This window comes from Chenopodium quinoa, unplaced genomic scaffold (genome assembly GCF_001683475.1).
Source record: "Chenopodium quinoa cultivar QQ74 unplaced genomic scaffold, ASM168347v1, whole genome shotgun sequence".
Classification (NCBI taxonomy): Eukaryota; Viridiplantae; Streptophyta; class Magnoliopsida; order Caryophyllales; family Amaranthaceae; genus Chenopodium; species Chenopodium quinoa.
In genome coordinates, this window is record NW_018742204.1 from 22,549,276 (window position 1) to 22,574,062 (window position 24,787).

At 34.7% G+C, this 24,787-nt stretch overlaps 2 protein-coding genes across 3 annotated transcripts; one reads left to right on the forward strand and one right to left on the reverse strand.

Moving 5' to 3' along the window:
* The first annotated feature begins 2,837 nt into the window (after positions 1-2,837).
* Positions 2,838-5,578, forward strand: LOC110724001 (alkane hydroxylase MAH1-like). Its single transcript, XM_021903416.1, has one exon. The coding sequence runs from the start codon at positions 3,677-3,679 to the stop codon at positions 5,219-5,221; it is 1,545 nt and encodes a 514-aa protein (XP_021759108.1). The 5' UTR covers positions 2,838-3,676; the 3' UTR covers positions 5,222-5,578.
* A 2,633-nt stretch (positions 5,579-8,211) lies between these two features.
* Positions 8,212-14,196, reverse strand: LOC110724012 (probable 20S rRNA accumulation protein 4). Of its 2 annotated transcripts, none has more exons than XM_021903426.1 (9): positions 13,219-14,196; positions 13,044-13,120; positions 12,727-12,827; positions 12,538-12,621; positions 12,371-12,456; positions 12,010-12,281; positions 10,052-10,292; positions 9,410-9,614; positions 8,212-8,545 (listed from the first exon to the last, which is right to left on the reverse strand). In XM_021903426.1, exons 3-9 carry the CDS (start codon positions 12,817-12,819, stop codon positions 8,420-8,422), a joined length of 1,107 nt encoding a protein of 368 aa, XP_021759118.1. In that variant the 5' UTR covers positions 12,820-12,827; positions 13,044-13,120; positions 13,219-14,196; the 3' UTR covers positions 8,212-8,419. The 2 variants fall into 2 exon arrangements, with proteins under 2 accessions (XP_021759118.1, XP_021759113.1); XM_021903421.1 differs by having other exon boundaries at positions 13,044-13,123.
* Positions 14,197-24,787: the final 10,591 nt, after the last annotated feature.

Consider the following 24,787-nt stretch of genomic DNA (forward strand, 5'->3'; position numbering starts at 1 on the left):
ATGCTCCTATCTTTTGCTAGCCTGGACTGACTTGATCTCCCTAGATAAAATGCTTTTAACATAATAATAAGGTGGTCTAAATTGCATTTAAGGAGATTTGAAATCGGGCCAGGAACAATTTAGGTTGAATTTAGGTCGGGTCAATAACAAGTCGTGTTGATTTCGAGTTGGGTTAGTAACAGACCGGGTTGGATTTTTGGGTCGGGTTAGTAATAGGTCTAGTAAAATTCGGGGTAGGGTAATAACAAGTCAGGTTGAATTTGGGTCAGGTCAATAACAAGTCCGATTGATTTCAAGTCGGGTTTATAACAGGTTGGGTTAATTTCAGGTCGGGTTAGGAACGAGTCTGGTTAAATTCAGGTCAGGTTAGTAACAAGTCAGGTTAAATTCGGGTTTTGACGGGTTAAAACAGGTTTGGGTCAATTTCGGTTCAAGTCGGGTTCGGTTCAGGTCAATAATTTACGGGTTACATTCGGGTCAGGTCATCTTCATGTCAGTTCATGTTCGGATTCGGGTCTCACATACTCGGGTCAACTCGGGTCTAGGGTTGGTTTCAGGTTGGGTTTGGGTCACCATTTTTTCGGGTTTAGATGGGTCGGTTAATAATCGGATTTGAGTCGATATTTTGGATCGGGTCAACTTTTGGCAGCTCTATCCCTCTTGTTCTGTATATTTTTTTTTTGACGGGACGGGCTTTATTGTTTTGTAACTTGTCTTAATTGTTTGAACTTGTTAACTTTTACAGAGTATTTAACTCCTATAAAGCAGGATGAACAACCTTTTTTTTTTTTTTTTTTTTTTGTACTTTAGTACTTGTCCTACTATCTATGAGTTAGTTTGTGGATGATTATCTAACTTAGTTGGTTAAAATATTAGGGCTAAAACTCAAAATCTGATATCAAATTCCATCTAAACTATTTGTCTTTGTAGCTATTTCTACATCAAAAAAAAAAAAAAAAAAAAAAAAAAACCTGAAAAAAAAAGTAGTACTACGTACTTGTATATAAGTTGGTTTAATTTGATCTTTTATGTTCCTTTATGGAAAGGTAAGCCAAAAGAACCTAAAATACTTTCCCACTTACCTGACTGTGCTTGTTTAGTGGGCACTTTAATTCACTTCTAATTTCTCCATCATTTATGGGCGGTTAAATCAATAGATGAGACTGAAGCTCAGAAAACTGGGGGCAGAATTTGCTCAACGTGTAGAAGATGGTGAAGATTAGGGAGAAAATTAAGGTCTTTTTTTTTGTCTTAATCTAAAGGAGTAGATGGGAAGAACCTAACAATTGCCTTAGGATGTGGGTGTTACATATTATAAATTTCGAAATACTCATACAACTAATACAGGTAGATTTTTAAGAGAAAAATGTATCAAGTCGACTAATACCTCATAGTGACTTCCTCCAAACTTAGTAACAACCTAAACACCAAATTCAATTTTGTGGTCAAGCATGCCATTAGATACATCAAATCCTTATTTTCGAGTGATTAAACCATAACGCCGATGCTAATACAACTTAATTATTAATATTGATAAGTATATATTGACATTGGCGTTACTCCCTTTATTAAGGCATCAAAAATTGTCATTTCATTTGGCATCAAAATGTACTATTAGCGAAGTAGTTACATATAAGTGGTAGTGTAATCTAAACACGACAAGTTAGAAACTTGATTAAGAAATTAATTAGTATATAATCAAGAGAGGGAATTAATCAGTGGATAGTGTGGTAGTTGGCCTACAGTACTTACTAGGTTTGATACTTTGAATTGTATTCACTATTCCCTTTCCTCTCCCTATGATAGGGAGGCCCTTCTTTACTTTACCCTAAAATTATGGGATGTCACTATAAAACATGTCAGTACTCAGTATTATGAAAACACATAAATAAAACTATAGTTCTTATAAGTATTGTCTTTGTCCCAAAAAAATAGAAAAAAAGAAAAAAAAAAAAAAACAAACCTAGTCTTATGAGTAAATGCTTCAAATTTCATTGATCTAAACTTTCAAGTCATAAAACTCAATGTTATGATAATATTTAATCATTGTTCATATGAGTAAGTAGAAGGATTTTCTTATGAGTTGAGAATTTGAGATCTACTTATCGTCTGTACCACAGTACAATGCTCCCTCCATCTCTTATATAGTGACATATTTAGATTTTTTTCACGAGAATTTAAGAAAGTTGTTGATTTCTTAAAACTAATGATTAGGAATATAAATATGTATTTGCGGTTAGAGAGAAATAGAGAGAAAGAAAATGTACATAAAAAATGAAAGAAAAATAATGACAACTCATAAAAAAAAAGTATAATTTTTAAATAGAAATAGGCCGCTAATTTTAACTACCTAAAAATAAAAGACGGGCCATTAGGGATGGAAGGAGTAACATACTAACCGTGTGACTTTTAAACAAGAATATATCCAAGTCCAAGTAGTAAAAAAAAACAAAAAAACAAATTGGTGTGTAATGCTTGTAGCAGTAGGTGCTAAACTGCTGAATGAAGTCGATTAAGTTGCACCCACTTATTTGGTCCCACAATTATCAACACCTTAAAAGTTATTTAGATCAACAATAATTTCCACTTGCTAACCAAAAGCTTGAATTGATTTAATTTAATGTTATAGGGAGAAACTCAGCGTCATTTCACTTTCTCTGAATAGCTACTTTAACTAGCAACAGTCCATTTAATAAGAACAAAAATAGCTTTACACACTTTTTAATATCTACCCATTTAAGGAACCAAATATCAAATTATACTATGTACAATTACAAAAGGATATAAATTACTTCTTAATTTTCATCAACCTTCTTAATTATGAATATAATTAGATAATGACATTCATATTATTCGAGTAAAACAAGGTCTAATTTGACATGAAACAATATTGATCAAATGCAAAAATGGACAAGACCACAAGACTATTATTGATTAATTTATAAGCAATTTGACACTAGACTAGAATATGATCAACTGGTTTAACTTGAATCAATATGATCAAAATAATTTTGAATCAAACATATATATTTTGATTCCCGTTTGCCATCTCGATTTAGTAAAATGCAAGTTCAGGCTAAGATAGATTATCAAAAAAAGAAAAAAAAAAAACAATTATCTAAACTTACTAATCATGGAAAGAGGCAAAAGATAAATATCTTTAACACTCTTCAAATCTTGCAACAAAGCTAACTCGTGCCCTTATTAACATTGGATCCTTAATTCCTTATGAAATATCTTTTGATTACAACAAAATTATTCCAAAATTGCTACTATCAGCAAAATAACACTTTTTTCATTTGTATACAAACACTAGACATACACCACTATTCATGCTTATATAAGCACTTTTAGGTGAATCTGTTGAATCATAGCATTGGTTACATTTATGGTAGATAGGTCATCCAATCCTAACACACCATTATACTAATTAACCAAATGTAAATAACATTTAAACATTCAATTAAATTTTTCCACCTAAATAATAATACTTGCACGTTCAAGGAAAAGTCCCCTTCATCAAGCAAATAAATTTTGGACCCACCAACTTCATTAAATAAAGCCTGAAATTTCTAATTTAATGAAGTCCTTCTATAAATAGGGTTCATATTTTCTCAATTACTGCATCCAATCACCAAAACATTGTCTTTTTTTACTTAAAAGAAAAAATCATCAAATGAGTTCAATCCAATATCCTGAAATTTTTCTTGCAATTGTATGTTTTTTTGTCACTTGTTTTTTGACAAGACATGGTATTCCATGGAATTGGCCAATTGTTGGAATGTTACCAAGTCTTTTAATTCACCTTAATAGGGTTCACCACCGTTGTGTTGATCTTTTGCAACAAACAAATTGCAACTTTCTACTCATAGGTCCATGGTTTACCAACATGGATGCCTTGATCACCGCCGATCCCGCCAATATACAATATATTATGAGCACCAACTTTACGAATTATCCGAAAGGAGAAGAATTCCTAAAGATATTCGATATCCTAGGGGATGGTATCTTTAATTCCGATGGGGAATTGTGGAAGTTTCAAAGGAAGATTACGCGGTCTTTAATTAATCATCGGAGGTTTATTCGATTTTTAGTTAAGGTTACTTATGATAAGGTACAAAATGGATTGGTTCCTATACTTCAACATGCATATAAAGATGGTCATGTTGTAGACTTGCAAGATGTGTTTCAAAGGCTTACCTTTGATTCTACATGCTTGCTAGTCACGGGCCATGACCCGGGTTGTTTATCACTCGAATTCCCGGATGTTCCCTTCTCGAAAGCCCTAGATGATGCGGAGGAAGCAATAGTCCATCGACATGTCCTCCCCGAAAACTTTTGGAAGTTACAAAAGTGGCTTGGATTAGGGCAAGCGGAGAAACTAAGCCGAGCTTGGAAAGTCCTTGATCACTTCATTGATTACATTATATCAATGAAGCGCGAAGGACAAAAGAGTGGGAAAATATCAACCTTCAAGGGAGGAAACGAAGAAGAAGGCGTCGATCTCTTAACATCATTCCTAAGAGAAGAAGTCGAAACAAGTGCAATCGATATAACCAACGACAAGTTCCTAAGAGATACAATCCTAAACCTTATGCTAGCCGGACGTGACACAACTGGTTCCGCTCTTACATGGTTCTTTTGGCTAATAACACAAAACCCTAAAGTCGAAAAAAAAGTAAGAGACGAACTAAAAAGCATGATTATACCAAAAGATCAAGCAAATCAATGGCATGTTTTCCAAATAGAAGAAACCAACAAGCTAACCTATCTTCATGCAGCAATATGCGAGTCATTACGATTATACCCTCCTGTACCATTCCAACACAAATCTCCAATCCAACCCGATACCCTACCAAGCGGCCACCACGTAACCCCAAAGACGAAAATATTGTTTTCTTTATACGCCATGGCGCGTATGAAGGGCATATGGGGCGAAGATTGTTTCGAGTTTAAGCCCGAGAGATGGATCACTAAGGAAGGCAAGATTAAGTACGAGCCACCTTATAAGTTCTTATCGTTCAATGCTGGTCCACGGACTTGTCTAGGGAAAGAAGTGGCTCTTACTCAAATGAAGATGGTTGGTGCAACTTTGATACATAACTATAAGTTTCATGTTGTTGATGGACACAATGCAGAACCAGATTTATCAGTTATTCTTCATATGAAGCATGGATTAAAGGTTAATGTTAGTAACAGATGGAGTATTGCTTGTAATTAGTCTTAGAATTTGGATGTTTTTTATATTATTTTATTTTTATAATTATATATTATAATTTTTTGTGAGTTGAAAATTATATGGGAAGCAATGTTATAAAGTTCAGTAAACAATTAATGCAAAAGATGTTAAAATTATGTAATATCAAGATTTTTTGTAATATAGCATGTACTATTGTACTAAATGTGCTGCCAAAAAAAAAAAATGTACTATATGTATGAAATGTAGTATCAGAAATTAAGTTGCAACTATATATAAACCGTCGGACAAAAAATTATGTTTGTTTACTACAGTATGATGAATCTTCCACTTCTTTTCTCAACTACTAACTGTCTAGATTTATACGGAGGAAGGAATTTTGACCAAGGGTGTGTTCTATGAATCTATCTACCACTTTTTCACTTATGTAGACGTACTTATGTAAACTTATTCAAACCTAGCTTAACTCTTCAAAACTGAACCTACTACAACTTATTTTAGTTACTACCTCCGTTTCTTATTATGTGCAACAAAGAAATATTTTATGTCTCATAAATAATACCCATTTGTTGCACATAATAAGAACGGAGGTAGTATATTATAAGTTGAATAAACTTATCCAAACCTAGCTTAACTCGTCAAACCTGAACTAGTTCTTATTAGAACTTATTTTAGTTATAAGTTGAATAACCCTTACTAACCTCATCAAAAACTTGTTTTCTCTTAACTTGTAAGGTGCCTAAAAAAGCTTAGAATGGAAGGTTAGGAAAGGTTGTTGTGCTAAAGTCATCATCTGATTAGGGAACACTAGGTGTAAGATAGGGCCAATTCTGAATCAAGCAACGGTCATCAGCAAAATGCTCAACTAACCTCTAGGCTTCCTAGAATGGTGCATAAATCTGTGAACTGTCACTCTAGTAGTCAGATTATTTACTACTCAAGTGATGTTTCTTCTTCAAATTAAAGTACCAGTAGCATTCAAAGTTTGTAATTACTCCATAGCTCACTTTGTTATGTGGGGCTGTGTTTGCGCACAAGATTCAAGAATATTGCAAATGGAAAAAAGAAAATGAGTCCAGGTATCATCTAAGAATGTATTCCATGTGTCTTTAAAAAAATTACCCACTCAAAAAATACAACACATTATAAATACTCCTTCTGTTACATATTACTCGCAACAAAAGAATATTTTATGTCTCACAAATAATACCCCTTTGTTGCGAGTAATTCGTAACGGATGAAGTAAAATAAGACAATAGAGGTAAGGCGGTCAATAGGTGAGGGTATATGAAAAAATGAGTCCAGATATCTTTTAAGAATGTACCCCCTTGGTCTTTAAAAAATCACTCCACTTAAAAAATACACATCATTGTTAATAAAATACTTGTAAGGCAACAGAGGTAAGGCGATCAAAAGGGTATATCAATGAGTATATTATATTTACTTCTTTAGTTCAATGTGTTATTCCATTTTGGATTTGGAGCTCATAGTATTGTAATTAAGGAGATTATTATCACAGTTCGGAAAGAAGAAAAAAAAAAGGTTATGAATCAATTTCCCAGATTCCCAGCACAAGAAGTTTCATATGAGGCGACGCGACTCCCTATGCCTGAGTGGCTACGTTTATACTTAAGAATTATACTTGGTGCAACTAAGTGTATTATTATCCTCATTTATAGCTATATCTAATGTGTTGTTGCGAATATTGTAAAGGTTAGTCTAGATCAAGACCATCAAGTCTTGGGCTTCAGACGCCCTACAGGCACGCTGACCCGCCCTGTGACAGCCTGCTACATTAAACCTCAGTTTAGCCTACTTTCCCTCAATAAGGACCACACTTTAAAGCTTTTTTGTTGATAGGCCTTCAAACTCATACTTTTTAGTTTCTCTCCTAGTCCAGCCAATTTGTATCAAAATAGTAAAGACAAAATGATATCACAACATCAGTCCAAATTGTATAACTTCTAACTATTATAGTGAACATAGGCCCAAATCATGCCTTGCTCAAATTTTCCCTAGCTTAAATGCCCTCGGTTTGCTAATATGGACATAATGGTCAGCCTTGATGGTTGCCAATTAACTACATCATGGCATCCAACATTTAAATCCCCAGAAAAATCTCAACTTTGAAAGATACTCCGTATTCTACATCTTGGGTTATAGATCTTCAACTGTGACGGAGATTTGTGGAGACAACACAGACTACTCAGTATTTTATAACAAGTTTAATGATTGTGCTTTCCACAATGAGGCTACACGGGGTAAGGTGGAACAAAGGCTAGACAGTATACAGTCAGATGCGTTACTGAGTATGTACGAGGTTCATGTTTCGAAGCTACCTGCATACTTGTTAGTTTTTACGGGCCATGATCAAGGTTTTACGAAGTAACAAGATCTAAGCAGCAAAATAAAAATATGAACTTCAGCAAACTAAGAAGGTAGTGTTGACCTCTTGATATCACACTTTGGTGCAAAGAAATTATACTTTAAGAAGAGTTACAAAAGCAAATTGTAAAAGGAACAAAGTTTGCAAACGCGACCAACGTAATTTTCAAGTGAGATAAATGATGCCAGTGGAAGTTTTAAGACTAGATGGGTGCTGGAAGGGCTAAAGGCACATGGCTATGTCATATTTTGTATGTGATCTAAAGTGAGAGGAAAGTAAATAACTAGCCAAATAGTAAGCAAAAGGTATGCGATCAAATTCTGAGCTAACTTCAAGTGTTTCCTACTCGTGCCATTATTTTCGCCCTCTTTCATCAAATTGCTAACCTCCACAAGACCACAAGTTCATGTGTATATCATTAAGACACAAGGGTGGAAATGATGATGTAAATACTTACTCTCATCACTCTTTTTTAAGAATAACAATGTTGAAAAACATTGACAGATTTGAAAAAGAGTAGTTTCTAAGAATTGCCAAATTAGTTTAAAATAGTTTCTTCCCATATCCTAGTAAGTAGAAAAATAGAAGATATTTTCCTCAAAAAAAAGAAAAATAGAAGATAAATCCCTCAGAGATCAACTTCCAAGCAAGTACTAGTGCAGCTGTGACATTGCTTGATATGCATATTGCTAGGAGACAATAAAGAAAGACATTTGGGGTAAAAGGACTATGATCGCTGTTGATTGACAAACAACAATAACAAATGTACAAGTTCAGATTCCAAAACTATGAAAATAAAGAAATAGGGAAAAATGAGAAATAAAGTATACTATAAATTAAGAGAGATAACCTAGGTGAGACGATTCAGTCAAAGGCTTCTCAAATTGTGCTATAACAGTCTCCTCTGCCACAGTCCACCCATCCCAATTGGGCGTTGCAGAATCCACCTTCTGAAAGCAGCTCTGTGAATACCATACAGCATACACACCATAAGATCACTAGAATAAAACACTCCGAAGCTGGCAATGCATCTTGCAATTAGCAAAACAATAATAGAATTAACATAGAACTTGGAACTGTGTATGCACACACGGTGAGAAGGTTTTGCTGATGAACAAATCAAGCTATCCTAAATAAACTAGTAGCGGCCACAACAGGTCACTAGATAGCATAAGATGATGTTAGAAACACAGCTCAGTGACTACTCTAAGGGCATGCTTGGATTGGGGAAAATGAGTTGAGAGGGTAACAGTACTAACAGGAGACAAACAAAGGAAAATGAAATAGAGTAGAGATGAAGGTCCATGGGCTGAGAATCATGAGAGATTGTAGTAGGAGGGAGGAATGAGGGAAATTTAACCCCATTTTAGGGTTATTGTTACCCGATACCCACCATCCCTAAAATGGGGTTACAAGCTTCTCAACCATGGCTTATAATGCACTGGACACTATTCTGATTGAAATAATGAACAAGATGCTATGGCTCCTCCGCATCTCGCTGGAGTGAGGAAAACCCAAGTACATATCAAAGCAGAAGAAAAAATGACTGGTGGATAACTTCTCAGCTATGGCTTAGAGTGGACAAACGATGGTTTGCTTTAAACTTCCCTCTACATCTTACTTGTTTTGGATTAGTATGAAGGCGATGCATATTCATTCAATCCAGATTCTCAAAGAAACAAACTCTCTGCTCTTATAGAGGTAAGGCTTCATGCATTTTAGATGACCCACTCAAATTGGAATGTTTTTTAAGGTGTATTTCTGCAGCAATTATATAGCAATGCTAAGAACAGAGAAAACAAAATTTACAGTATTAAAATTCTTACCTTTGAACATGTATATACAATAAGCGTCATCCAATTCCAATTCTCCAATAAATCTTTTTGTCCCCCAGTAGCTCCTCCTTGTAGAAAATATACTAACGGAGACATAAACTGCAACTCATGATGTCTTGGTTCACCGCAAAGGCCACATGTAGTAGGCTCAGTCACATCTCCACTAGCCAACAGTGGTTTTCCCCCAAAGGAATACCTACAACAAAGCACAGTCAGAAAACAACATTTACAAGAAAGAAAGGAAAGAAGAATAAAAGAGCAGTAATATGTAAGTAGTCAGCTAAATAACAATTTCACTAGATCTAGAACATAAAATCCTGCCACTAGCAAACTTTCTCAACACTCCCTCCCACACCCCCACCCCCCCAAAAAAATAAAAAAAAAAAAAAAATTCACCACATACACACACTTGTCTTTGGGGACATGGGTGTGCATATAGTATAGCAAACTACGCACTATGAAGCTATAGCTTATGATGTTCCATTATCCTTTGTCCTCTGTAGAGTAGCTCAGCCAGGAATTTCTGAAAATTGAAATTAAGTATAGGCATCTATAATATACATTAATGTAAGATTGAGCCATTATTATTATCAAGATGAGATCAGTTCTCCACTTCTTTCTGTAAATTAATACCTGAAACATTGCTCGGGGCATTTGTCCAGTCTTTTCTTGAACTTCAGGTAGATCCTATCTGCATTTAAAGCTCGGTCATACTCATAGCCTTCCTCTTCCCAGGTTTCTTCCTGTATTGGATCAGTATTGTCCTCATAATCTTGTGCTTCCTTGACTGAAAGTGAAGAATAATTTGAACTAACAGCTGATGGATCCTGAGATGATTTATCCTCTTGACTGTAAATATAGAAGCAAGGCAGCACTGCAATCATTCCAATAATTATTCATCCTAACAAAATTAATTTGTAATGGCAGAAAAAAGTACAGAAAGAGTCGGAAACAGGAGTCCACAAAATCAAAAATGACAAAGCAAGGAAATAAGTAGAAAAGATAACAGAACTGTTAAAAGTAATCACAAAGTAAGACTTAGGCCATGTTTAGTTCACCTTATTTCAAGTCCTTATTACTTAATTTAGATCAAATCAGGAAAAAATTAGTTTGGAACATACTTTATCGTTTTATGTGCAATTTTTATCGCTAAATATTTTTAATTTTGCAATGAAAAAAATTATGAAAACTACATATATAAAATACACATTATTACGAATATAAAAAGACTCCACTTCTTTATAGATTAGCGTAAATGGAGTATAAAAGGACAAAAGGTCAAAGTTTGGTCAAATCACACCACAAATACGTTGGTACCTCTATATGGACTCATGGATTTTAACTACCCTCAAGTCACTATGCATGAAACTAAAAAGAAAATGCATCACGAAAGAGTCTACTACTCCTTATAACTCCACTAACAAACCTTATCAAAAATGATCTAAAAGGGAAGCTGGACAGGACAATCTTTCCATAGTGTAGGGAAGTATGTGTCATAAACAGGAAACAGAAGGGAAAAAAAAAAAAAAAAAACCTACAAGAGTAGCAAAAATAATACGCGTTAGGTACGATACTCCATTTGTAATAGAAACTGCAGTCTATTGCTGCCATTATGTTTATTCATAACCACAGGACCTTCTAAATTAGGCAACCAGAGGAAATCTGAATAGAAATTTTAGGGTCATTGCTATCAGCCAATTACTTTGTAACTTCCATCCCCTTTTCCACCATCACTGCTATATCCATGCTCCACCACTATTATCACCCTATTACAGGCAATAGCTTTTTTGGGTAAAAGTAAAGTCTTAAGACTGTAAACAATATGAAAACCTTGTCCCTAAACTCCTAGCCGAAAAACTGAAAAAGTGTTCAGCTTTTATGTGTTCATCGTTTAAGCAACTATCACCCTCTTTAGGAATGAAATTAAACATCCTTATACTACCAATTACTTAATTAGATTATCATTTTTTGAACTTTTGTTTTTATGAAGTTCTAACTGTAGCATTATAGACTAAATTAGGTATTCCAGAGTGGTTACAGGACAAGATATACCATCAAGTTCTAAAGAATTTGCACACTTTATAGTGAGCCAATATTTGACAACTTGTAGTTTTTTACCCAAGTGCATATGAAAGGTTAAGGAACCACCAAATGAGTCGACAAAATCCAACTCAGGCTCGAGTTCATTTTATATACATGTCAAACTACGCAAGAAATTAAACAAAGAACACGTGACAGCCATTGCTTAACCTATTGCTCGGTTATGAGACCAACGCTAATCCAGGTGGAAAGGAGGAGGTACAAATATTAGGTAAAACCCTAGTTGTGCTAATCAATATGTCGCTATCTGTCACGCAATAAAGATTATATGCTAACAACTATTTGATGCTCGTAGACAGAGTTAAGAAGTTATTTCTGCCTTCAAGTGCCCTCTAAAAAAATATAGTTCAAGTTTCTCAGCATTAAGTTCAAATCACTCTACAGCTACTTAAAGTCGTAAAACAATATGTTACCTAAACATAATTCTGAGTTATGCATTCAAAACTCTAAAGACCTGATAGAGTTGTTCTCGAAAAAAGTGAAAATCTTACCAATAGTACCGGAGTCAACTTTTCTATGATCCGGCTTTAATGAAAGAGGTTTTGAATTAGTCTTGGTTTTTCTCTTTCCTTTTTGTTTAGTACGCTTTGAAGCTAGGCTTGCAGCTTCAAAAAGAGCCTTACTCAATTCCTCCAGGCTCATATCATCATCTGAATCCTTACTTTCAGAAGCTGAAGATGACACAATGGAAGGACCTGCTTCTGAGCCAACAAGTTCTGGTTCCCCACAGCTGCTAGGTTTCTGAACACGAATAGCACGCCAGCTATAAGGTCATCAAACTCGTGAGGAAACAAGCAATAGACCACTCAACTGTAACCAAAAACACTCAAAAAATTACAAACACGGAAATACCTTCCACACGGTGAATTCAGGCAGCCAAATACATATATCACACGCTCTTCAATCTTCAGAGCTGAATCATGAATTGGTGCATATACCTAAAATTTACAAAAATAACTATTATCTCGGTATCTCAGATGTTTAAAAGAACACACATTATCCATCTCTTAGATCAATACCTGTGAAATTAGGCACAATTTACTTTTACACGAACCACACTCGAGGAAATCCGTTCCTAACAATGACTCAGGGAAAGGCCAGTCCTACAACAGATGCAGTAAGATTAACTAATACTCCGTAATTCGTATTAAATCCAAAATTAAAGGGTGCCTAGCAATCGAAATTTTAGTGTAAGCAATAATTCTTACAGGATAACCTCCAATTTTTGTAGTATAATGATCAGCAATCTCTAGATTATCATCGGCCCAAGGTCCAGGTAAACCAAGTATCACCTCCTTCATTGCTTAATCTATCAGAAAGGTAAATATAGCAATCAAATACTTAATTTTAAAAATTTAAACTAGCATAAAAGCTATGTAACTAAATTCCCAAAAGATTATACTATAAACATTATAAATTATCACATAAACTCAATTCACAATAATATCTCATTTTATTAAAAACAAATGAATAAAATCTTGATTACGGCAAATCCCAGTAGAAGAACAATTCTTTCCATACTAACCTTTAAAGATTGAAGCAAAAATCTGCAAAGCAATAACCTTTTTTTGTATCTGTTTATTGATTGGTTTGCGTTTGCTACTGCTGTTGGATTCGAGATGAAGAATTAGAGAAAATAATTTTAAGTTGAGAATGAAAAAAAAAAAAAAAGAGGGTTTAGGGTTTAACATTTGAGTTACCTGCTGCTGCTTTTCAAGTTTCCTCCTTTAGGCTACATACAGACTTCTTCTTCTTCCTTAATTTGGGTGTATTTCTTTCGGAAAAAAATACAAGCTTGTTTTTTGATGGAAATTTTGACTTTTTTTTTTTTTTTACTTTTTATCGTCTAAATTTTTATTTTGTTACTCATCAAAGTTAAAAATTATAGATTTTAGCACCACTTAACGAAATCTGTTAGGCTTCTATTAAGTGGGACAATTATCTCATTATTTAAAAAAAAAAAATCCTATATCCTGGCCACCCCCCTCCTCGTCAGACACCTCCCCTTGCCTGTCAGCCACCCTTCCCCCAATCGAAAAACGATCCCTTTCCCCACCAAAAAACCAACACCCTTAAACCTAAACGGGTTTTAGGGTTTCGATTACCTATTTCCGGTGAGGTGTCGGTTTTTGGGTGGGGACAGGGGGTCGATTCAAGGGGGAAGGGGAGAGGGTCGTTTTCTGGTTAGAGGAAAGGGGAGGGTGATGTCGAGGTGGGGGCAACCGAAAGTAGGAAAGGAGAGGGTGGTGGGCAGAATTGGTGGGGGAATGGGAGGGGTTGGGGTTGCTAGCGCCGAGGCCCGAGGGATTGTATGCACCGACAACCGGCACTAAGAGGGGTGGCTGACAGGGAGGGGGTCGGTGGCCGGCGAAAGGGGAGTGGTTGGGATTTTTTTTTTAAGTTTTTAAATTTTTTAATAAATTAAATCATTAAATAATAAAATAATGGGCCCCACTTAACAAAACCGTAATGGATTTTGTTAAGTGATACCAAAATCTTTTTTTTTTTTTTATAACTTTGATGAGTACCAAAATAAGATAAAATTTTAGATGGATACCAAAAATCAATATGGGTCATTTTCAAAGTACCAAAAGTCAAAATTTTCAAGGTAACAAAATTTTAGATGGATTTTGTTAAGTGATACCAAAATCTTTTTGTTTTTTTTTTTATAACTTTGATGAGTACCAAAATAAGATAAAATTTTAGATGGATACCAAAAATCAATATGGGTCATTTTCAAGGTACCAAAAGTCAAAATTTTCTAATTTAATGGCCTGATTTTGCATCATTTTGGGTATGATACACTAGAGATAAATAAATTATATTTTGTATAACCACTAATTTACTTAACAAATGAAAGAAATATATAGTGTTACGTGAAATTAAAACACAAATTAAAGTTGGTTGGAAATCGTAAATGCATTACCTTTATGTGTTGGAGGTTACGGGGGTTCGAATCTAGCTATACTTGAAGAGTGTCACCGTTCCTTTGAAAGGAACACCTTCTAAGTTTTAATGTATACATAGTAGTATAGATTTGGTAGCAAAAGATATCTGCGTCTATCTGTATAAATAAAAGGAAAAATGGTAAATAATAATCCCAACTTTGCTCCATTTTCTTTTAATAATCCCAACTTTTATTATTTCCAGGTGTGGCCCAATCCCCGTTAGGGTTTTATATTGGCACTACAGATATTATTGGTCAAAATTTTATATCGGCACATATATAACGCTTTAATGGGACACTTAAAAAGATGAAGGGAGAATTAAACTCGTGGGTTAACAGAAGTCGGGTAAGGAATTATGTGACAAGGCAGTATACATTTTTTTTTAATGTGAAACAGTGTCTCAATGAGGGCTGTGATAATCGATGATTTTCGGTGCCGCCCATGGTAGTTGGCTTCATAGTTTAATTAAGTGGTTTATTATGCCAATTCCTTTTTAAGCTTTCCTTAATTCCTTTCTTTCCTCTTTTCATGGTTGGGTTTTGCCGTCCTAAAACCTATTTTATTCTTGCACAATCTAATATCTTTCATTTTCTTTTTTAAAGAAACTTTAATATCTTTCATATTTTGTCATACAACAATAATGCTCGTACTAAACTACAAAACTATTCTGTCACTATTAGAACAACAATGCCCAGATTGTCCACTCCTCCACAACCTAACTATTAAATAAAAAATTGGTGTGATTTATATAATATTTAATTCTGTTATTTTTCAAATAATTATTTAAATATATTGATAAAAAGTTGTATGATAAAAATCTTGATAATCTAACATATGCGTAGTTTTATTTAGGAAAAATTGTAAATAATAATTTCAACTTTGCTCCATTAACTTTTAATATTCTCAACTTTAAATTATTCTGGATTAATCCCAACTTTAGGGTTTGTTTACTTTCTTCAATTCCAAACCGGTCAACAAAAGTCAATGACCTATTATATATATCAGGTCACTTGACACGTGTTAAGTCTTGATTGCTCCAAAATAAAAATAAAATAAAATAGAAAAACAAACCAGCCTTTCCTTCTACCACCGACATACCTTAATCCCCACCACCACTGCCCAGCCCAACGCCCCTCCCTCGCCGGACCATCGCGTTTCCCCACATTTGCGTCATCATTTCCCTTGCAATCTGCCGACGCCTGTATCGAACTCTTTCTGATCTTGTTGCTCGAACTCTTTGCGACTTATCGTTAGGGTTTGAAATTGGGGGCTGTGAGGATTGGGCCCCACTTGAAAATGACCCAACCTGATTATAACCCGCAAATTATTGACTAGAATCGAACCCGACTTAAACCCGAGACTGACTCGACTTTAAAATGACTCGATCTGATTATAACCCGCAAATTATTGACATGAATCGAACCCGAATTGAACCCGAGACTGACCCGACTTCAAAATGACCCAACCTGATTATAACCCGCAAATTATTGACTTGAACCGAACCCGACTCAAACCTGAAAATGACCCGACTTGATTTTAACCCGTAAATTATTGACTTGAACCGAACCCGATTCGAACCCGAGAATTACCCTAACCCGTGAAAACCCGAATTAAACCCGACCTATTGTTCACCCGATCCAAATGTAACCTGACCTATATTAACCCGACCCTAACCCGATAAGAAGTATGACCTAACGTGACCAGACTCAAGCATTACCCAACCCAAACCCGACCCGCATAGGTTATGGAATTAATCCGAATTGACCCAACCCAAGTTGACCCGACCCACTCTTATCGACCTAAACCCGACGACCTGTTTATCCGAGTTGACATCTCTATCCGAAACCTTCAATTTTGGAATTTTTTGACTTTTTCTCACTCGAAAATAAAAATTGCCGAAATGTTTACCGTGGTCCCTAATATCCTTCGAGACTCCAATTGGTTGGGTGCAACCATCCAATTTGCCTTTAAATGACCAATTTACCAGTTTACAACTTGTACCGATTTCATTACCCAAGCCCACCACGAACATTTATGACAACATATAATGATCATATATGGTTCCAAATGGCATTATATGTCCCAAGATGTATCCCCTAAAATCTCAATGTTTTTCGACACCGGGCCCCGAAACAATCGAAATTTCTCAAAAAGAGTGGATATTTGCCTTGAATTTTGGAATTTTTTGACTTTTTTTTTCGCCCGGATATATGATAATTGCCGATATGTTTACCATGGTACTCGATGCCCTCCAGGAATCCAATTGGGTGGGCGGAACCATCCAATTTGCCTTTAAACGATCAATTTACCGGTTTACAACTTGCACTGATTTCATTAATTCAAGCCTACTACGAACATTTATGACAACAAATAATGATCATATATGGTTCCAAACGACATTATATGACCCCGAGATATATTCCCTAGAGTTTCAAAACTCTTCGCAACCGGACCCCGAATACTCCAAAAAAATCTCAAAAAGCGTGGAAAATAGCCTTCAATTTTTGAATTTTTTTGACTTTTTTGCCATTAAAAAATTGCCGAAATATTAACCATGGTCTTTAATACCCTACGAGAGTTCAATTGGGTGGGTGGAACCATCCAATTTGCCTTTAAACGACCAATTTACCAGTTTACAACTTGCGCCAATTTCATTAACTAAAGCCTACCACATACAAACATTTATAACAACATATAATAATCATATATGGTTTCAAACGAAATTATTTGAACTCGAGATGTATCCCCTAAAATCTAAAGGCTTTTCGACACCGGGCTCCGAAACCTCCAAAAATTCTCAAAAAGCGTAGATTAGCCTTCAATTTTGGAATTTTTTTACTTTTTATTGCCCAGATATAAAAATTGCCGAAATGTTTACCGTGGTCCCTAATACCCTCCGGGAGCCCAATTGGGTGGGTGGAACCACCCTGCTATTTGCCTTTAAACGGCCAATTTACCGGTTTACAACTTGCACCGATTTAATCAACTCAAGCCTACTACAAACATTTATGACAACATATAATGATCATATATGGTTCCAAATGGCAATATATATGACCCTGAGATGTATCCCCTAAAATCTCAAAACTTTTTGACAACAGGCCTTGAAACATCCAAAATTTCTCAAAAAGCATGGATTTCAATTTTTGAATTTTTTGACTTTTTTTTCACCCGGAAATAAAAATTGTCGAAATGTTTACCATGGTACCTTATACCCTCCGGAAGTCCAATTGGGTGGGTGGAACCATCCAATTTGCCTTTAAACGACCAAATTACCGGTTCACAACTTGCACCGATTTGATTAAATCAATCCTACCACGAACATTTATGACAACAAATAATGATCATATATGGTTCAAAACGGCATTATATGACCTCGAGATATATCCCCTAGAATTTTTAGACTTTTCGACACCGGACCCCGAAACCTCCGAAATTTCTCAAAAAGTGTGGATGTTAGTCTTCAATTTTGCAATTTTTTGAATTTTTTTTCGCCCAAAAATATAAATTGCCGAAATATTTGTCATGGTCCCTAATACCCTCTAGGATTCCAATTGGGTGGGTGGAACCATCTAATTTGCCTTTAAACGGCCATTTTACCGATTTACATTTTTCATCGATTTCATTAACTTAATCATGCCACGAACATTTATGACAACATATATATAATGATCATGTATAGTTCCAAACGACATTATATGACCCCGAGATGTATCTCCTAAAATCTCAAGCCTTTTAGACACCGGGCCCCGAAACATCCATAATTTCTCAAAAAGTGTGGATAAATTAGACTTCAATTCGGAATTTTTTGACTTATTTTTGCCCGTAAATAAAAATTGCCGAAATATTTACCATGGTCCCCAATACCTTCTAGGAGTCCAATTGGGTGGTTGAAATCATCCAATTTGCTTTTAAACGACCAATTTACCGGTTTACATCTAGCACCGATTTCATTAACTCAAGCTTACCACGAACATTTATGACAACATATAATGATCATATATGGTTCCAAACGGCATTATATGACCCCGAGGTTTATCTCCTAGTATCTCAAGCCTTTTCGACACCGGGCCTCGAAACCTTCAAAATTTCTCAAAAAACGTGGATATTAGCCTTCAATTTTGGAATTTTTTAATTTTTTTCGCCTGTAAATAGAAATTACCGAAAGGTTTACCATGGTCCTTAATACCCTCCGAGAGTTCAATTGGTTGGGTGGAACCATCCAATTTGTCTTTAAACGCCCAATTTGCCAGTTTACAACTTGCATCGTTTTCATTATCTCAAGCCTACCACGAACATTTATGACAACATATAATAATCATATATGATTCCAAACGACATTTAATGACCCCGGGATGTATTCCCTAAGATCTCAAGTATTTTCGACACCGGGTCTCGAAACCTCCAAAATTTCTCAAAAAACGTGGATATTAACCTTAAATTTTGGATTTTTTTGACTTTTTTTCGCTCGTAATTAAAAATTGGCGAAATGTTTATCATGGTCCCTAATACCCTCCGTGAGTCCAATTAGGTGGGTGGAACAATCCAATTTCCCTTTAAATGACAAATTTACCGGTTTACAACTTGCACTGATTTCATCAACTCAAGCCTACCGTGAACATTTATGACAACATATAATGATCATTTATAATTTAAAACAATATTATATGACCCTGAGATATATCTTCTAAAATCTCAAACCTTTTCGACACTGGGCCCCGAAACCTCAAAAAATTCTCAAAAAGCGTGGATATTAGCCTTTAATTTTGGATTTTTTTTACTTTTTTCGCCCAAAAATAAAAATTGCCGAAATTTTTACCATAGTCCCTAATACCCTGCGATAGTCCAATTGGGTGGGTAGAATCATCCAATTTTCCTTTAAACGACCAATTTACCGGTTAACAACTTGTACCGATTTCATTAACTCAAGCCTACCACGAACATTTATGACAACAAATAATTATCATATATGTGTAGGGAATATTTTAAGAATTCCACACTTGAGCCTCACTGTGGATCATACACTTAAGCATGATGGCGTCCAAAGGGAAGGAAGCTAGAGTAAATGTAACATCCCGTCTAAAATAGAAGGTGAGACGTTAGCGGAAATAACGTCAAGACGGAATGTCACTCTAAGGGTTACTAAAAACTAAACAAAATAAATAAATAACTGAAACAAAAATTATGAAGAGAAAGAAATCTCAAATGATCAAAGAAAACCTTTAACGAGGCAGAACAACCTCAAATTCAACTACCTCATAAAGAGAGCTAAAGACATCAAAGAATAATCGATAAAAGTACTTGGGACAACCTAAACACTCTGCTCTCAGCCCAGACTCAACAAACGCTACCTTTTACCTGCAAATAACATTTAGGTTCCACAATCAGTGGGGAGTAACTAGTAGTTCTCCCAAAACTTGTAGAAACACAAAGCTAAGCATAGAGTAAAGCATAGAAGCATACATAAAAAATAATACAACATATAGACAAGATAAACAACTACTTCACAATACACTTAAGATAAACATGATAAGATACATAGATAGACAAAACATGCAACATGATTACAATACAATACAACACAAACATGTATATTAAACAAAATGAATATATTACCACATGATTATAGAGTAAGAATAAATAGCACCCAAAGCATAAGCAATAAACTCATAAAAACAATAATTAACACTTATAAAGGTTCTTTAAAGAGATTTAGAAAATTCTTGACTTGACTTAAGAAGACCTTCTCAAAAGCGTAATAATATTAAAATAGAGAATTTTAACTTTTCGAAAACTGATCCATAGTGAGGTAAGCATATAAAATATGAACGCCGGTGAATTCCGCAGCCCACCATCAAAGGTTTGTCAGGGCGAACCTACAGACGATACCGCAGTTCCGTCTACGTCTGAGAATGGCCAAACTCCCAGTTTTCCTACTCGAATTCCGCAGCCCGAGTAGTTCCGGACGACAACAATTAACCTAGAAAATTACATCTCGAATTCCGCAGCCCAAGATGTTGGCATGTTCCAACCATTGAATTCCGCAGCCCAATGGTTGTCTTACACTCACGAATCATACAAAACGGTAAAAATAATTCTTCAAATTCATCGAAACACATTTTAGGGATCATCAACCCTAATTTAAAAATACTGCAGGTCTTTACTTCTAAGACCAAAATTCAATATAAATCCTTCAAAAGAGTTTAACTTCGAAATTCTTCAAAATATACAAAAATCATTTATATATCCAACAAAGTGTCACTCTCATTGTCTGGATTTGGGTACGAAGCTAATTATGGTAAAATATCACAATACACTCCGTACACAACCTTTGGCGAAGCGGTGCTAAAAACAGTGTTATTCTACTTTAAAGCACAACGACGTCGATATTTTATTAATAACATAAAATGGCAGCAACTATAGTACTTCGAACACTTCATAAACACACTCAAATCATGTCAAAATATGATGAATTAAGACTATGACATTTTAATCCACATATTAGGCAATATATACATACAAGATAAGCTTTAATTCATGACAATAACATGTTAAAAACAAGATGACAATGCAACAGCCCCTAATTAGAATTACAGCAACATAATCACATGTTTAGACCACTTAAAAGCCATCTAAACTCAAATTTAAACCTATCCCATTATCATACAGCATCATAATACATACTAGGACATAATAGGCATGAATTTAAGTATGATCACCTGGCAACCAAACATGTAAAACCACCCTGACCACACGCATGAGAAAAATACTTCCAACTTGTGTTTACACATACTAATTCATGTTTGAGATTGTTTAATCATGCCAATAGCCAAAGTAAACCCAAGTACATCAAGTTCATGAGATACCCACTATTCTTCATCATGAGTTAAGCAAGGAATCAAAGCAAAAACCTTCTAAAATTGGTCACTAAACTCACGACATACACAAGCTGGCAGCAGCACAGTACACTGAAAATTAGGCACAAAAACCACACTAAACTTGCCAAAAACATGACATACTTATTTAGGGATATACCTAACATGATTCTATACCATTTTAGGCACAGAAACAAACTAAATCAAGGCAAAATAAGGATGTAAACCCACTGCACATCTACAGCAATTACAACAGCATATTCGTGAACATTAGAGTACATATCATGCTTGAAAACCCCTAGAAAACACAACAATAATTAATGGTACCAAACCTCAATACATAGACTACTTCTACTCATGATAATCTAGCATAAAAAACCAGAAATAAACAAGAATGTAATACACCCATTCCTCACGCATAAAACAGCAAACGAACATGAGATGAACTACAACAATTTTTAATCTAACCAATTAACTCTAACTTGCACCTAGCCTTAACCTATCCTAGACATGAGTTCTAAAGATTGGAATAGTGCTAGTTACCTTGAATGGAGAGCATGAAAAATCAGATTAGAATAGAGGAAAAGATCGTAATTTGAATTCGCCCGAGCTGCTTCAAAGTTACGCCTCTTGCTAGCCTTGATCGATGAGGTTCTATGGTGTTTGAGTGCTTGAATAAGAGGGTAAAATACAGCATCAATGACCCACGACTATCCCTTGATAATTACCAGAAGATAAGGGAAATTGAGAGGAGAAAAGTGTTGTGATGGTGCAGCAACCTCACGCACAAGAAGCGTTGTTTTTGTATGTGAATGGTAGGGAATATCAAGTGGTTTTGGACAGCATTTAATTGGTGATTGAATGGGATTGATTGTGGGTGTAAATGGGTGGTTACTATGGTGAAAATAATGGACAGTAACAGGCCCTTGTATAGCCGTGAGAAATAGAAGAAGATGGGCTCAAGCAACACATGTGATTACAAAGCAAAGCCCTATATTAAGGATGTTAATTGGATTAGTTTAAGAGGGTTAACTAAGGAGTAAAATGGGCTTAAGGAGGGAAAATAAAGAAGGGTATACAACTATACAAGCCCTATTGAACGGTTCATTACTAGTTCAAATTCTATTCCGAGCTAATCCTAGTTGGCCCAAAACTAGACTAGGGAACTAATGTAACATGAGGCGATTTGAAACGCGTTTGAAAACGATAATAAAGATTATATCATCGATATCACAATAATAATATCAATAATAATAATGAAAATAATAACTTAAATCACAATACAATATATATATATATATATATATAAAGTTCATAAGTACTGAAAAGCGACATAAAAGACGAAATGTGAAATCAGTAATATTATTCATTTATAATGACCTGATTAATAAAAAAGACATTATAATGATTTTTATAAATAAAAGAATTAAAGAATACTTTATAAACAATACCAATTTGATAAACGAGTTGACGGAAATCACCCAATATAACTTTATTTATCTTTATTGATACGATTGCATGTAAAACGTTTTTAAAACTCCAAAATCATTTTATACCTATTAGATTGGTACTTCAGTCAAGGAATCACCCATGATGACCCGTATCAATCGCAATAGGTTAAATATCAAAATTATATATAATTTAGTATCACTTACTGAATTAATGCTTAAGCTAAAGAAATCACCCTTTAAGGCTAATATCAATTCAGACAAGTCAAATACAATTCGAAATGATTAAAACTCAAATATAGAACCTTTTTAAATAATAACTTTCAAACGTTCTGTCAAAATACTATAGTTAGGGTCTAAGAAGGTTGGGATGACCTTTAAAACAAAGAACAGTCTTAATAATTAAATTAACATTTCAATTTAGAAATTGAGATTAAAATTAGAAATTAGGCTTTATGGGTTGAAACACACATAAAGTAATGGTTTGAAAATACGGGGCGTTACAGTAAAAGAGTCGCCAATAACTTTTAGGAACTTGTAAACCGTTCACAAGGTGAAGGTTACACCCCTTCACGATCCATGAGATCGCTAACTCCCTAGTGGTCTGGAACCATGACTGGATATTCGGGGATGAAGGAACTAATCTAACCTAAAAGATATTGAACCTGCCTAAAAAATAGGCCTCTACTTTATTCTTTTCATATTCATGTGCGCTTTCTGACTAACATACAATCAATAGGTTAACCTTAAACCCTTTTATCTATGTTGGTTGAATATTAATGCACAAACAAGACTATTGTTGGCTATCACTTGAATTATAATCATATTAGCCTAAACAAGATTATTAATTATCTTATTAAGCGTGATTACAAGTACAAATTCCCTTTAAACATTCATAAAAGGCGTGATCAAGCAATAACAATAATAAATATCAAGCAACATAATAACAATCATCATCATAATAATAATCTCAATAAAACATAATAATAATAGTAAGATCATAGACATGATACTAACAATATTAATAACAAATCATAACATGTCACTAAACAATAAATATTAAATCTTTATTCCTAACATGATAATAACATGATAGAAGAAAGAAATAGGAAGCATCATAGAAACATACGTGATATTAGAAAAATTAATTAGTTAATACCCTAAACATTATAATAGGAATCATGAAGACATCCTAATATGATAATAGGAATTAAAATAATCAAAGCATGTTTCTATATCAAAAGAATAATTAAAGTAATTAAATTACTTACTTGGATGCCTAGTATCTCTTTCTACTAACAAAATACACGCGTTAGTAGCTTTAAGGAAAATATTAAATCAAACAATTAAATAAAATAATTGAAATAGGGATTTGGGACCAAACCCTCAGAAATTATCAACCTTTCACGTCTAGGGGTGAAGACAACTTCGAACATGGCTAGGTGTGTCTAGAACTAATGTATATGGAATTTTGTGAGAGGGAAGATTTAGAAAATAGTATAAAGAGAGAGCTTAAGAGAGGGAAGAAAATAGATGATGGTTGTGAATGATGATTGTGAATGAAAAATGGGGAGATACCACCCCTATTTATAGAAAAAACTAGGCCGGAAACAAATCAAGTCCTACTCGGAATAAAATACCTCTTGTCAGTGACAGGAGTTACCCAGACGACAGGCTTAACGCCAGACGACAACTGTTAGCGCAGGCAACAACCTTGTCGTCTTAAGTTAAGCTAAGTCAGAAATCAAACTCGCTTTCCACGCGGAACCCTCTTCTTAATACGATTAAGCAGATAATTCCGCATTGATCAGATTAAAGTCATGTTTGTGACAAATCACTTATTTTATTCAAAATAAAACTCTTTAAAATATAATTATTAATCCTAATCTTATTAGAATTAAAAAGGACCTTCTAGATATTCTAGAAGATTTAAATCAATCCTAATAACTTTAGGAATAATAATTAATAGACTCTCCTCTAAATCATTGGGCCACATAT

Bases quoted from the DNA above. Each gene is read 5' to 3' on its own strand.
- LOC110724001 (XM_021903416.1), top strand. From the start codon at position 3,677: ATGAGTTCAATCCAATATCCTGAAATTTTTCTTGCAATTGTATGTTTT.
- LOC110724012 (XM_021903426.1), bottom strand. From the start codon at position 12,819: ATGAAGGAGGTGATACTTGGTTTACCTGGACCTTGGGCCGATGATAAT. The intron at 10,293-12,009 runs GTAAGATTTTCA...GAATGATTGCAG, and splicing joins AGTTGACTCCGGTACTATTG to TGCTGCCTTGCTTCTATATT. The intron at 9,615-10,051 runs GTATTAATTTAC...GCTTTGTTGTAG, and splicing joins TGCCCCGAGCAATGTTTCAG to GTATTCCTTTGGGGGAAAAC.